Source organism: Sarcophilus harrisii, chromosome 4 (assembly GCF_902635505.1).
Source record: "Sarcophilus harrisii chromosome 4, mSarHar1.11, whole genome shotgun sequence".
In the NCBI taxonomy this organism is placed as follows: Eukaryota; Metazoa; Chordata; class Mammalia; order Dasyuromorphia; family Dasyuridae; genus Sarcophilus; species Sarcophilus harrisii.
The window spans coordinates 164,545,385-164,557,794 of NC_045429.1; the positions used below are offsets into that span (position 1 = coordinate 164,545,385).

Consider the following 12,410-nt stretch of genomic DNA (forward strand, 5'->3'; position numbering starts at 1 on the left):
CAGATAGTTTCTTAACACACACAGCCACAACTAATGTCTTGATATATGTTTTTCCTGGAAAAGGTCCAAGGCATTTGTAGGAATTGTTTTCATCATTGGTTCAATATGCCCTCTAGATTCAAGTTCAAAACCTTCAGTTTTTTTATTGTTCCTTGGTGAGAATTAGTTCAGTTATTAAAAAGTTCACTTGGGGTCTCATAATAGGCAAAGATCTTATCAATCTTCTGATCTAAAGGCAGGAATGGAAGGGAATTTTTTTTAATAGATGTCAGACTGCTGTTGAATCCCCAGAGGAGTTTTTATATGCAAATGAAAAGAATAGTCACTAGTCAGGCAGCACAAAAGAAGGATCTGATCCAAGACATGACCCAACAGAAAATACAAAACAGAGAACAGAATGTAACTAAAATGAGAGCTTCTTCATCAATCCCAATATCCAAGAAGTGAGTCAAAGGAAGGAATCAGAGAAAAGGGGGAGGATTTAAACCACGAATTTGTATGGAATAAGAAGACTTGCAAAATCAGGAATGTCAACAAAACCTTGCACTTGAGGTACTAGTAGTATATGTCATTTCCTCTAGAATCTCCTTGCTTTGATGAAATAGAATGATTACACAAATATATTTCCCTGCTCCCCATTTTCTCTTCTGTGCTAGTAATTCTATGGGATAAGATTTTTTTTGTCTATTATTATTGTTTTGATTTTACATTTTCTCTTCAAAGTCTTGACCTTATGGCCTATTATTCCAACAATGTACTATTCCCTACGCTTTTGCCCTTTATCCCATTATCATTCTTTCAAACTTCAATCTTCAATCCTAGATCTATATATCAAAACCTTGCTTTGGCTTCATTTGTCCCTCTTTTCTTCTTATGTCCGAAGCTGAAGACTGTTCTCCCAAACACTATTCCCTCCAATTGTGCCTCATCTAGTCTGCTCAAGGACCTATCTCTGTTACCCCTCTCTAATTAAATTTTTCATTTTCTATGATTCCTTCATTTCTGTCAACAAATATGTTCAGATCACACCCAGTCTAAAATTTTCAATCAATGGCATCATCTTATTAATCATCCATGTTCAAAATTGCAGATGCATTGTTGACCTTCACATCTGCATCATTTTTTATATCCACCCAGTTGCTATGTCTTATTAATTCTTTTTTTTCTATTCTGAACTTTAAAAATAAAACAAACATTTCTATAACATAGTAGAATGGGGGAAAAGATGATCGTATATAAAACTGAAAATTGAAGTACATCTAAGATTCCATCACACAATAATCAGAGTGGCAAAGATAGCAAAAAAAAAAAAAAAAAAAAAAAAAAAGGAAAAAGGAAAAATGTCGCAGGGGCTATGGGAAAACAGGTACCTAAAATTTTGGTAAACCTGTCAAAATATATAACCATTTTGGAAAGCCATTAAAAAGACTGGCAATATCACTTATAATTTACTGATGCTATTGATTTAAGAAAGTAGAAAGTAGAAATGACAAAAGAAGTATGTTCTTACTGTTTTCGTATGTCTGGAGTATCATACAGTCCATCATAATCCAAGTCAAAGACAGGACCACTGACTACATTAACTCCATTCCTTTCTCCAGCATACCTTGGCAGTAGGGTATTATGGAAGTAATTCCATATGACTAAACCAAGGAGGGAAAAAATGTCATTTGGGAAGAACAAGTTATAATAATGTTATGTGACAGAAATTTAGTAAATAGCAAATCTGGCATCTACAAAAACAATATATAAACCATATATAGACATCTTGGATAAAGAACTTGGTCTGGAGTCAGAACACCTGAGTTTATCTCTGGCCTCATACATTAACTGAGTGAACCTGAGCAAGTCACTTAATCCTGTGTGCCACAGTTTCCTCATCTTTAAAATGAGCTAGAAAAGTAAATGGCAAACCACTCCCCCCAAGACTGCCCCCAAAAAGAAGATGTCACAAAGAATGAAATATGATAACTAAAAAAATCATATGCATAGCTTTCTCTGTATATATTATATATACATTAAACAGATACATACATATTACATATAAGTGCATTACATATGTGTCTGTACATGAATGTATGTGACTGTGTAATTTGCTTGTGTGTGTGCTTTATAGAACAAAGAAATTAAAATAACAAGGCATCTTGGTCAAAACCTCAATGAGACTATTTCATCATTGCTAAAATAAAGATGATAAATATCTATGCTACCTGCTGGTCAGAGCTGTGACATGTAAAGTTATTTGAAATCATAAAACATTGTTATTTCCATGGTAAAACCTCTATTAAGTGAATAATTCCCTGTAATTTGTTCTATAAATCCTCATATTATCTTGGTGCATAAAATAAAGTTTTTCAGGAATATATCTAGCATAAAAAAGAAATTAACTTGTCACTATGGCAAAAGCATTGAAATAATAAAGTTTATGCTAGGTCATTTTTACCTTGAAAACTGTGATACATTGGTATTATGTTACTGGTAATCAGGGCTTCATGATGCCTACTATTGGTGCCTTTAGTAAGTTCTGCAAATAAGAAAAATACAGACATTTTATTAAGAAGGGTTTTTTAAAAAATAATATTAGAAGGTTAAATTCTTATAAATTAGGACAGGGAAAATTAAGTTGTATATCACCCTAGCCCCACCATGTCTCATCAGAATAGTATGAAATCTTGGGAAAATACTTCAAGAATCTTTTAGTCACATTCTTTCAAAAAAGATAAAATAAAATATGCTTGAGATTTTTTTTAAGGTCTCTATTAAATCATTGCTGCCTTGGTAGAAAAATGCAGAAACTTTTTAAACTAAGGGCCAATTATAAAGTTCTATCAATATTTATCAGTAGAAATGACTCATATGTTATATCACTCTAATAAATTCATTATATTGACAATCATCCCTCCCTAAACTTAGCTCTATTCCTCACTGAGAAATAAGAAACATATCATAAACTCACCCCTTGGATTTGAAACAACACATTGTCCAGATGATAAAACACACACACACACACACACACACACACACACACACACACACACACGAACAGCAAATTGTCTTTTATTTATTTTTATATATATATATATATATATATATATATATATATATATATATATACACACACACATTAATTTATTTTATTATATATATATATATATATATACACATACATACACACACACACACACACACACACACACACACACACACACACACCCAGCTGTTATATAATTCTAATAGTAAATTTTAAGTCAATTTTATAATGCAATTGCCCAATGATCCTGACACAATTTTTACATTTAGCACTTAATAAAAAATTCTCTATCAAAAGGATATAATGTCATTCATGGAAAAACAATATGCTGATTACTCCTTTTTATAATTTAATATTTCATTAATTTAATATTTTATTTTAATACCCAATTATATGTAAATTTGTAACATTCACTTTAAAAATTTTTGAGTTCAAAATTCTCTTTCTCCTCTCCTTCATTGACAATGCAAGCAATTTAATATGTCGTATATATTATGTATGTGAATCATGTTGTGAAAAAAAACACAGACCAAAAAAAACATCAAATTAAGCAAAGAAAAAGTACACTGACTCTTTCCTTTTAAGAAGACTAGTTTATCTTTCTGCTACTGACATTTTTAGCCACCTTTTAAGCACAAAAATATCCCGTTTAAAAACTCTCCTTTTTTCCAACATTTATGGAGCCATCATAGTACAATAAAAAAGCAATGGCTCTCCAGTCAGACAATTTGGGTTTGAATTCCACCTTGAATGTTGTGGATCTTGGTCAAATTACTTAAGATCCCCAGGTCACTAATTCCTTATCTGTAGAATGTGGGGGTTGAATCAAATAGACTCTTAAGTTCTTTTTACTCTAGATACAAGATCCACCATGAGCTTTCTCCTAATTTTTGCACAAGAAAGCAAAACAATTATATCTGTGATATTAGCATTGTCCTAGTTCTTACATATTGAAAATATTTTTGTAAAATTAAAATTATTATTAAATTTTCAAAAACCATAATAAAACAACTATTGAGCAAACAGATTCATCATAATGTAGTGTGGGTCTAAAGAAAGTTACACTTACGTGGAGGGGAAAGAAATCCATAATTTAGCTTTGGATTGTTTTTGTAAAATGAACACTTCTGTATGGGACTTGGAGATATTCGATGATCCTGATAGAAACAGTTTGAAAAGTCTTCTGCAGAGAAACTGTCCTAAGGAACAAAATAAATCATTCATTGAGCTTCATAAAATTAGGTTAAATTGTTTTCACAAGGTCATAGAACCAGTTAAAAGACAAAGCCAAGTGTAGTCTCAAAGAATGCTAGAATTAGGAAAGACATTTAGAGATGCTTATGAGGAAGAGTATATCACTGTCACATATACTTACATTTTTACCAACGTTGTAGGAACTCCAGAGTGGCATTGTGATGTCATGGCTGTATGCATTTACAAACTGGTGCTGGTAAAGAAGACAAAAAGTACTGTTCTTTTGAAGAACCCTAGGCCTTCCATAGGGCAGAATGTTTCGCTTGACTATCCTTTCTAAAATTGTAAGAGAAGGAAAATAAAACATGATCTAGAGGACAAATTACAAAATTACAAAATCCATTTGGCATATCAGCAAAAGTGAAAAAATATTTTTTCCACATTCATTCTCCTAATATTTTCCTGTTTTTATCCCCATTTGGAAGTCGATTTAATACTCTAAAGCTCTTTTAAAATAGTAAAATCAAAAAAATTCAAAAAGAGAAAAAGAGATGGGGCAGCTAGATGGGCAGTGGACAGAGCACTGGCTTTGAAGTCAAGAGGACCTGAGTTCAAATCCAGCTTCAGACACTTAACACTTCCTAGCGGTGCAATCCTGGCCAAGTCATTTAACCCCAATTGCCTCAAAAAAAAAAAAAAAAAAAAAAAAGGAAAGCTCATTGTAGCTTTTGCCTATAAGCAGACAAAGAGAAACCAGTAAGAAAAAAACATTATAGGTTTGAGAAATCACAAGGTCACCAGAATATATATATGTGTGTGTGTGTGTGTGTGTGTGTGTGTATGAGATCGGGACTGCTGAGTGAGGCTAACTTCTGATACTCTATGGGCATATGCTTGGAAAATGGTCCTTTCCACTATCCGTACTGACTCATTGATTGGTGTATAGAGGATGTAGGAGGGACTAGGGGGTGGAATAAAGCTAGCCAGAGACACATTCTTGGCGGGAGACGAGGGAAGATGGTCGGGGAGATTCTGCTTCCATCCTGTTCAATCCCCTGTCTGGGAACCAAGAATAAAGATTAAGGACTTTTGCTTATCCTGAATACAGCTGATTCTGGGGTATCCTGGGCGCTAGTTACAATAAGGCTACTTCAAACTGGGTTTATGAAATTTTCTAAATCCCTTTGGTTTTTATCATTGTTAAGTATCTGTTGTCTTCATTAGTGATTCTTCCCAGGTTTCTGATATATTCTAAAATGAAAATTTCTTAATCTCTGCAAGTGAACCAGTTTTGTTTGTTTTTAGGACAATCAAATTGTACAGCATATAGATTAGCAAAGGTGAAATTAAAATTAAAGAATTGTAGGATCTTAGATTTGGTAGAGATCTTAAAGGTCACTTAATTCAATTTACAAATGAGAAGCAACATCCTTTGTGACATCCCCAATTACTATAGCATTTCCTCAATAGTGATTAACTCTACCCACTTAGAACATCAATTTTATTTTGACATCTGTTTTTTCCTTAGATGGAAACAAAAAACTGTCTTCTGCTCATCTCAGAATTCTACCATCTCAGGCCAAGCAAAACATGTCTAGTCTTTCAAATATATAGCAATCGTTCAAAAAGGTAGACAATTTTACTATCATCCTAACACTTTTCTTTTTGATTAAACATTCCTACTCCCTTCAACTAATCCTTATATGGAATGATTTCTAATTCTTGTCATCCTGGTTTTTTCTCTTTCAGACACACTGTAATTTATTAATACTCTTGATAAAACACAACCCCCAGACCCAAACATAATACTCTGGCCATAGCTTAATCAAGGCAAAGTGCATGGGGACAATAATTCCCCCCTCCCAATTTTGTACAATGTATTTCTTCAACACTTACCTTCCAAGATTGTTGCAAGGATTAAACAAGAAAATATTTGTAAAAATTTTTTTGCAAATTTGAAAGATCTATATAAATGCAAGTTATTGTTATTATTACAATGTTTTATGAACCATTGTCTAGTTATGGCTAACTGGTTCAGCACTCATGCAATTGACTCTGAAGCAATATAGTGATTTACATTTATTCATCCTTATTAATTTTTGCCTAACTTAGTTCAGTTTGCCTAACTTCAAAGAATTTTTTTTTAAATCTTGATTATACGATCTAACACATTAGGAATACAAAAAAAACATGATAGGCCACATAACTATTCTAATCAAAATATTATCTTATGAAAAACATAGCTATGTAAAAAAGGAAACTGAACCATCTCTATACAAGAAAACTAGACAATTTTAGGTTCAGGGTTGAAAACTCAGTAGTCCCCAATATTCTGCAGAATTATACAAGAGCTGCTGTCTTAGTGATTTTAGGCTTCATCTAAGTGATGCACAGGTTAAAATTGGAAAAAATAATTTGAATATTTCTAATTTTTATTCAAAATTTTAACCAGCCCAACTTTTGGTATACTGAATCACTTTAATATGGTCCCTGATGCCTAGCACAGCATCCCATGTACATAGGAGTTTTAGTAGAAGCTATTGATGGCAATATTAAACCATCATTTGAGGTGCTCAAACCTTGAAAACATCTTCCTTGTGGTCATAAAGAGTGATATTGCTCACTATTTCCAGTGTAAATACTCCTGCCCCCCTTATGACTAACAGTCTAGACTGTCCAAAACAAAGAGACCACTGTGTTTCACCAGGTAGGTACATTAATAGTAGAAGCTCCTTTTTGGAATTTCTACAAGAAACTCACATGTTTCTTATGTTTCTGAATAAAAATGAACTTTTGCATTTCCTCAGGCTTTACATGAAAATAAGACTGTGTTACCTTCTTCTGTGGTCATATTTAACTCCGACTGAAAATCCATCATGGATGAAACCTAAAATGTTTGAAAAATTTAAAAAGGAATTTATATGAATTTGCATTATCATTGTTTATATCTTTAACATAAGAACTAGACATCATAATGAATTAATATTAATCCTGTATAAAATTTGACATTTGGAGGTCTTGTATGGGAAAATGTTATTATTAATTATCCTAATTCCATAAAATTTCAGCATTAGGTTTTAGTGTAAGTAAAACATTGGAAATACAAATATTGGAAACTAGTCATTTTATTCCATCTCTATTCCCACCATCTTCTTACTGAGACCAGAGGGGAAAAAAGAGAAATTAGCCTCTAAAATACCTTCACAGATGATTATTCCATATGTTTGGAAAATCTCACCACAAATTTATCACCTGTACAAGTTTTTAACCATAAATGTGTAATGAGAGGTAAATACAATCAAGCTAAATTTGTCATCAAAGAATTACCACCTCTTTATTCTCTATATATTTAAATGACATAAACGATATGACAGAAAATAAAGATCATGCCCAACTTAAATCAATGTCCCATGTTCTCCTTTTCTGTCTCTGTCTTTCTCTCAATAATAGTAAATGATACAACATACTCCACTGTTTAGCAATGACTCAATTTCTCTTAATCAATTTAGAGCAAGCCACTGACAAAGCACAAAAGTCAAAGTAAAAAACCAGGAAGTCAATCTGAAAAACTAAAATAAAAATACTCAACCAGTCCAAGAATTTAAAAAACTATTTTCTACTGCTGCATAGTTTTATTTCATCATCAAACATTCATTAAATATCTTCTATACTGTATTGCATACTGAAAAATATAACACTCAAATGAGTATCTTTCTCCTCCTTACCGAGTCACATGAGCAACCAAGGTTTTCTTTTGTTTTCTTCATAAAAGGACATTTTGCTATGTGGCTTACTTCTTTGGGATGCTCTGGTATGTGAACAGGTTTCTTTAGAAGATGGTTAAGACTTCCATGAGTTCCATTATTTGAAGCTGGTTTCAAATTCAGTAAATCTACAATGATTCAAGAATGGTGGATAATTATTTGAAAGAACTTAAACTCAATATAAAAAGATAGAAAATGACAGATCTTTCTTAAATAGCATTATTATATTACTTTTTAAAGATTGGATTTCTCTCTGTCACCCAGCCCGGAAATGTGGTGACCACTCACAGGTTTTATCCTAATATTGAATAGTACAAGACCTGCTCCATTTCTGATCCAACCTGGTTTGTTTCTCTATAAGGGGTAGTTTATATCCCACCTGGTGCTCACGATTTTGATGCACACTTAATTTACTTAGTTTACTACAGCTTAGTACTTCTGGACTCCAACAAGCCACTAACCTCAGGATCCCTAATAGCAGAAATATATAGCTCATCGTATTATGCCTAATGATTTTAATTATATTCTTAAAAGTTAATGTACATAAGTTTTTATAAGATCTATATAGGGGGGAAATTTTAAGGGATTTATATTGTTTTCATTTATTTTAGACTTATTTTATTTATTTTAGATTTTATTGGAAACTTTAAGAGACTTCACATATTATACTTAGGAAATTTTCAGTGAAAAACAATTTTTATCATACATTTATTATACATTGCAAATACTTCAGATTTTTCAAATGCCAGAATATAGAAGGATTAAGAAACATTTAAAAATATAATTGAACAAATCATAAAAAATCCAATTCATATATAGTGACAATAAACCCAAGATATTCTAAATGTATTCCTGCCATCATTGCAAACTCATTCTCATGGAACAGTGATGGTACTTTCTCTTCTTATCCATTTCTTCCTCCTTTCAGGGATAACTGTCTCTTTTCTCAGGTCTCTATCATTATTGCTTCTTCACTTTCTTACAATTTCTCTTTCACTGACGTCACTGATGCTTCTTTCTATTGGTTCTCCTACTTGTAGAATTTCTCCTTATAAGACTCTTTTGCTGGATTATCATCTTTATCTATCACATTATGGGTCCTTATTGGACAAGATTCATTTCTAATCCATTTTTTCTTCTCTCTCTACATTTTCTCCCTTGGTGTTCTTATTGGTACTATTCCCAATCTTTATATTATTATCTCCCTGCAGATGATTTCCACCTCTATATATCCAGCCTTCATCTGTCTCCTGAACTCTTGTACTACATCAACAACTACCTGCTGAACATTTCTACTTGAACATCCAATAAACAACTCAATCCCATATTTCATCCAGACCTTATTTTTTCTCCAAAATTCCCCATTTCTGTTGACATCAGCATTTTTCCTCTAATCCATGTTTAAAAACTTTAAATCAGCCTTTCCTTCCTCTCAATGCACATGTAATTAGATTTCCAAATCTTCTTAATCCTATCCCTATGATATCTCATATTCAAATTCTTCTTTCCTTACATAAACTCTACATTAATTCAAGCCACAATTCAGGGAATGTTTCTTGATGGAAAATCAGAGGACTTAAGTTTATATCCCACTTCTGCCACTTACTACCTCTGTGAATTTGAACAAGAAATGTCAGGCAAAAGACAGAAGCATAATATAATGGATCAAGCATTAAACTTGGAGTGAGGAAGAAAGGGGTCCAGATCTCAGTTCAGATACTTACTACCTGTGTTAACTTGGGCAATCCTCTTATTTTCTAAAGACCTCAGTTACCTCATCTGTCTTAAGGCAGATTAAAGTCTTTCTAGCTATAAATCTATTACTCTAGGTTTCTATGATCTCTTTGTGTCTCAGTTTTTCTAAACTATAAAATGAGGCACTTGAAGGCCTCTTTAGGGTCTGAAATTTAAGATGCCTCATAATTTCTCACCTGGATTACGATAGTATGCTAATTGATTTCCCCAGCCTCAAATCTTTTTGATTCAAATTCATCTTCCAACTAGCTATTAAATCAATATGCCTAAAGTTCAGGTCTAAACATGTTAATTCTCTCTTCTCAAAAAATTTTACTAGGTCTCTTTTGTCAAGCCTTTTGCTTAAAACTCTCAACATAGTTCCTGCCAACCTGTCCAATAATATTTCATATTATTCTGATTTTCACAGATTTGTTTTTTCCCAAAATATGACATTCTAGTCTCAAATCTTATTTTGCACAAGTGGGCCCCAATATCTGGGATTAAATAAATTATGTCAATAGAGTTAAGAGAGAACAACAATGAAAATATTAAGGATCATTCCAAATATACCATTTTATTAATGTACATAGAGTAAACTAATAGCTAGATTTTCATTCCACATAAATTCTCAGAAATCATGAAACAGTTTTCACTTACCACACATTAAGTTATAAATTTCAATGTTTTCAAAGGGTTCAACTTTAGTATTATGCTTGAATGCAGGTCCATAGCCAATGAAGAGGGCCTGTATTTTGATCAAAAAGATAAGTATTTAGTGTCAAAATACATTGAGATGTGCGAAAATAGCTGTCATCTATAGCATTTTAATTGAATCGTTTATTTGTATATTCTTAGGGGAAATTAGAAGGAAAATGTCAATCGATAAAGTAAATATTTTTATTAGTAATGATATCTTATAATGATATGTTTAGTATAAATTACCCTATGATATAGGCAGGGTGTAACTATTATTATTGCCATTTAATAGATGGAGATACTAAGATTCACAAAGTTTAAATGACTTGAAAGTTAAATGTTAATTAATTGAGCATGTACCAGGTACTGTCAAGATCATAAAGATACAAAGATCAAAATAATCTCTGCCCTCAAGGAGGATATATTTTTTAAAAGGGGACAATATGTATACTTACATTAGTATAAGAAAAATACATACTAATAATTAAGGAATATTAATTAATTAATAATTTTAACATTAACATTACATTACTATTTTATATTAATATTATATTAATAAGATATTACATTGTTACTTTAAAAATTACTAAATAAAAAATTTGCATTAGTAATATACTATGTCAAGCATACTTTGTTCCTCCTGGAGAGCTGGTTGTTAAACATTTACCAGCATAGTTTTGGTGGTGATCATATGAGTAGAAAAGAGAGAGATAAAAGAAATGTGGAAGTAGAAATGACGATATTTAGCAAAATAGTTGTTGAGTGAAAGTGAGATAAGACAGTTGAGGGCAACTCCTTAGATACAAACTTAGGTGATGAGAAGAATAGAGATGCCTTTAAATGCAAGTGACACAACTGAATAAGTAATTTACAAGTACATTAAGAAGCACTTTATAAACATCATTTCACACAACAATCTTGTAAGAGTAGTACTATTATTATTCCTATTTCTCCAAAAAAAAAAAAAAAAAAAAAAGCAATGTAGAAGCTTATAAAAATTAAATGAAACCCCATGGTTCTAAAACTAATAAATGTAGCAATCAAGATTTTAACATTTTTATAGAGGTAGCCTCACTGTAAGCATCTCCTGAAAAATCACATGTAAATCAATTTGTAACAAATCAAATAATTTCAAGTGTATGAGGAACTTAATTTTAAAGGATTTTTTTTAAAATCCTTTTTGCAAACAGAGAATTACTCTTTGGATTTTCACATATCAGACTTTCTTAAACTGAGATATAAGTTTGTAGATATTCATCAAATAGTTTTCAAAAAGATAACAAAGTATAGTATTTGCACTTACTTGCATATTTGAGAATATATTATCTGAACCATGGAATCCAAATCCACAATATTTTTTCTCTGTTGGATTCCTAATTTTGACAGACACATTAATTAACATTATATATATTGACATATATTACTAGAATGAATTTTTTTACATTTATTGTGCCTGGAGTACAGTAGCTGCTTAATATATGCTTGCTTGGCTGATAAGCTAAAAATAAGGACCTTCGGTGAAGACACAAGGCTGATTAGGTAGCTTTAAAAATATATTGTTCAAGTTTTTTATATTATCTTATAAAATGAATAAGAGATATTGTTTTCTTTTGTCTTTCTGTCTCCCCTCTCTTTGCTCTCTTTCCCAAAAATTTTGTGATATTAAAAGACAAAATATTCAACAAAATATCATTACTTGACTCCTAGCTCATTATTTAAATTCAACCACTTTCTACTTGATGGTCATTACACATTTTGATGCTTTAAGTCTTGGTTTATGAATAGTGTTACTTAATTGGTCCATAATTTTCTTTGCATGACCAGATGCAAGGAGTCCTATTAAAATACTCTGAGGCAAGATAGAAAACAACTGGTACACTCCTTACCTTTGCAAAGTTTGCAACTCAGTAGCATTTGCTTGAAACTACTTACAAACCAATATTTTAAGGAATAGGAATTAACAAAACTCTAAAGGTCATTTAAATGTT

General features: G+C 31.7%; 1 protein-coding gene across 1 annotated transcript in view; it reads right to left on the reverse strand.

The window, feature by feature from the left end:
• Positions 1-12,410, reverse strand: part of ENPP1 (ectonucleotide pyrophosphatase/phosphodiesterase 1) — a 95,563-nt gene that overhangs the window by 10,409 nt on the left and 72,744 nt on the right. The window contains exons 16-23 of the mRNA XM_031964253.1: positions 11,726-11,795; positions 10,384-10,471; positions 7,951-8,117; positions 7,061-7,112; positions 4,407-4,561; positions 4,101-4,230; positions 2,444-2,524; positions 1,511-1,643 (exon numbers count right to left, since the gene is read on the reverse strand). Coding sequence (XP_031820113.1) covers positions 1,511-1,643; positions 2,444-2,524; positions 4,101-4,230; positions 4,407-4,561; positions 7,061-7,112; positions 7,951-8,117; positions 10,384-10,471; positions 11,726-11,795 — 876 coding nt within the window. The remainder of the gene's footprint in view (positions 1-1,510; positions 1,644-2,443; positions 2,525-4,100; positions 4,231-4,406; positions 4,562-7,060; positions 7,113-7,950; positions 8,118-10,383; positions 10,472-11,725; positions 11,796-12,410) is intronic.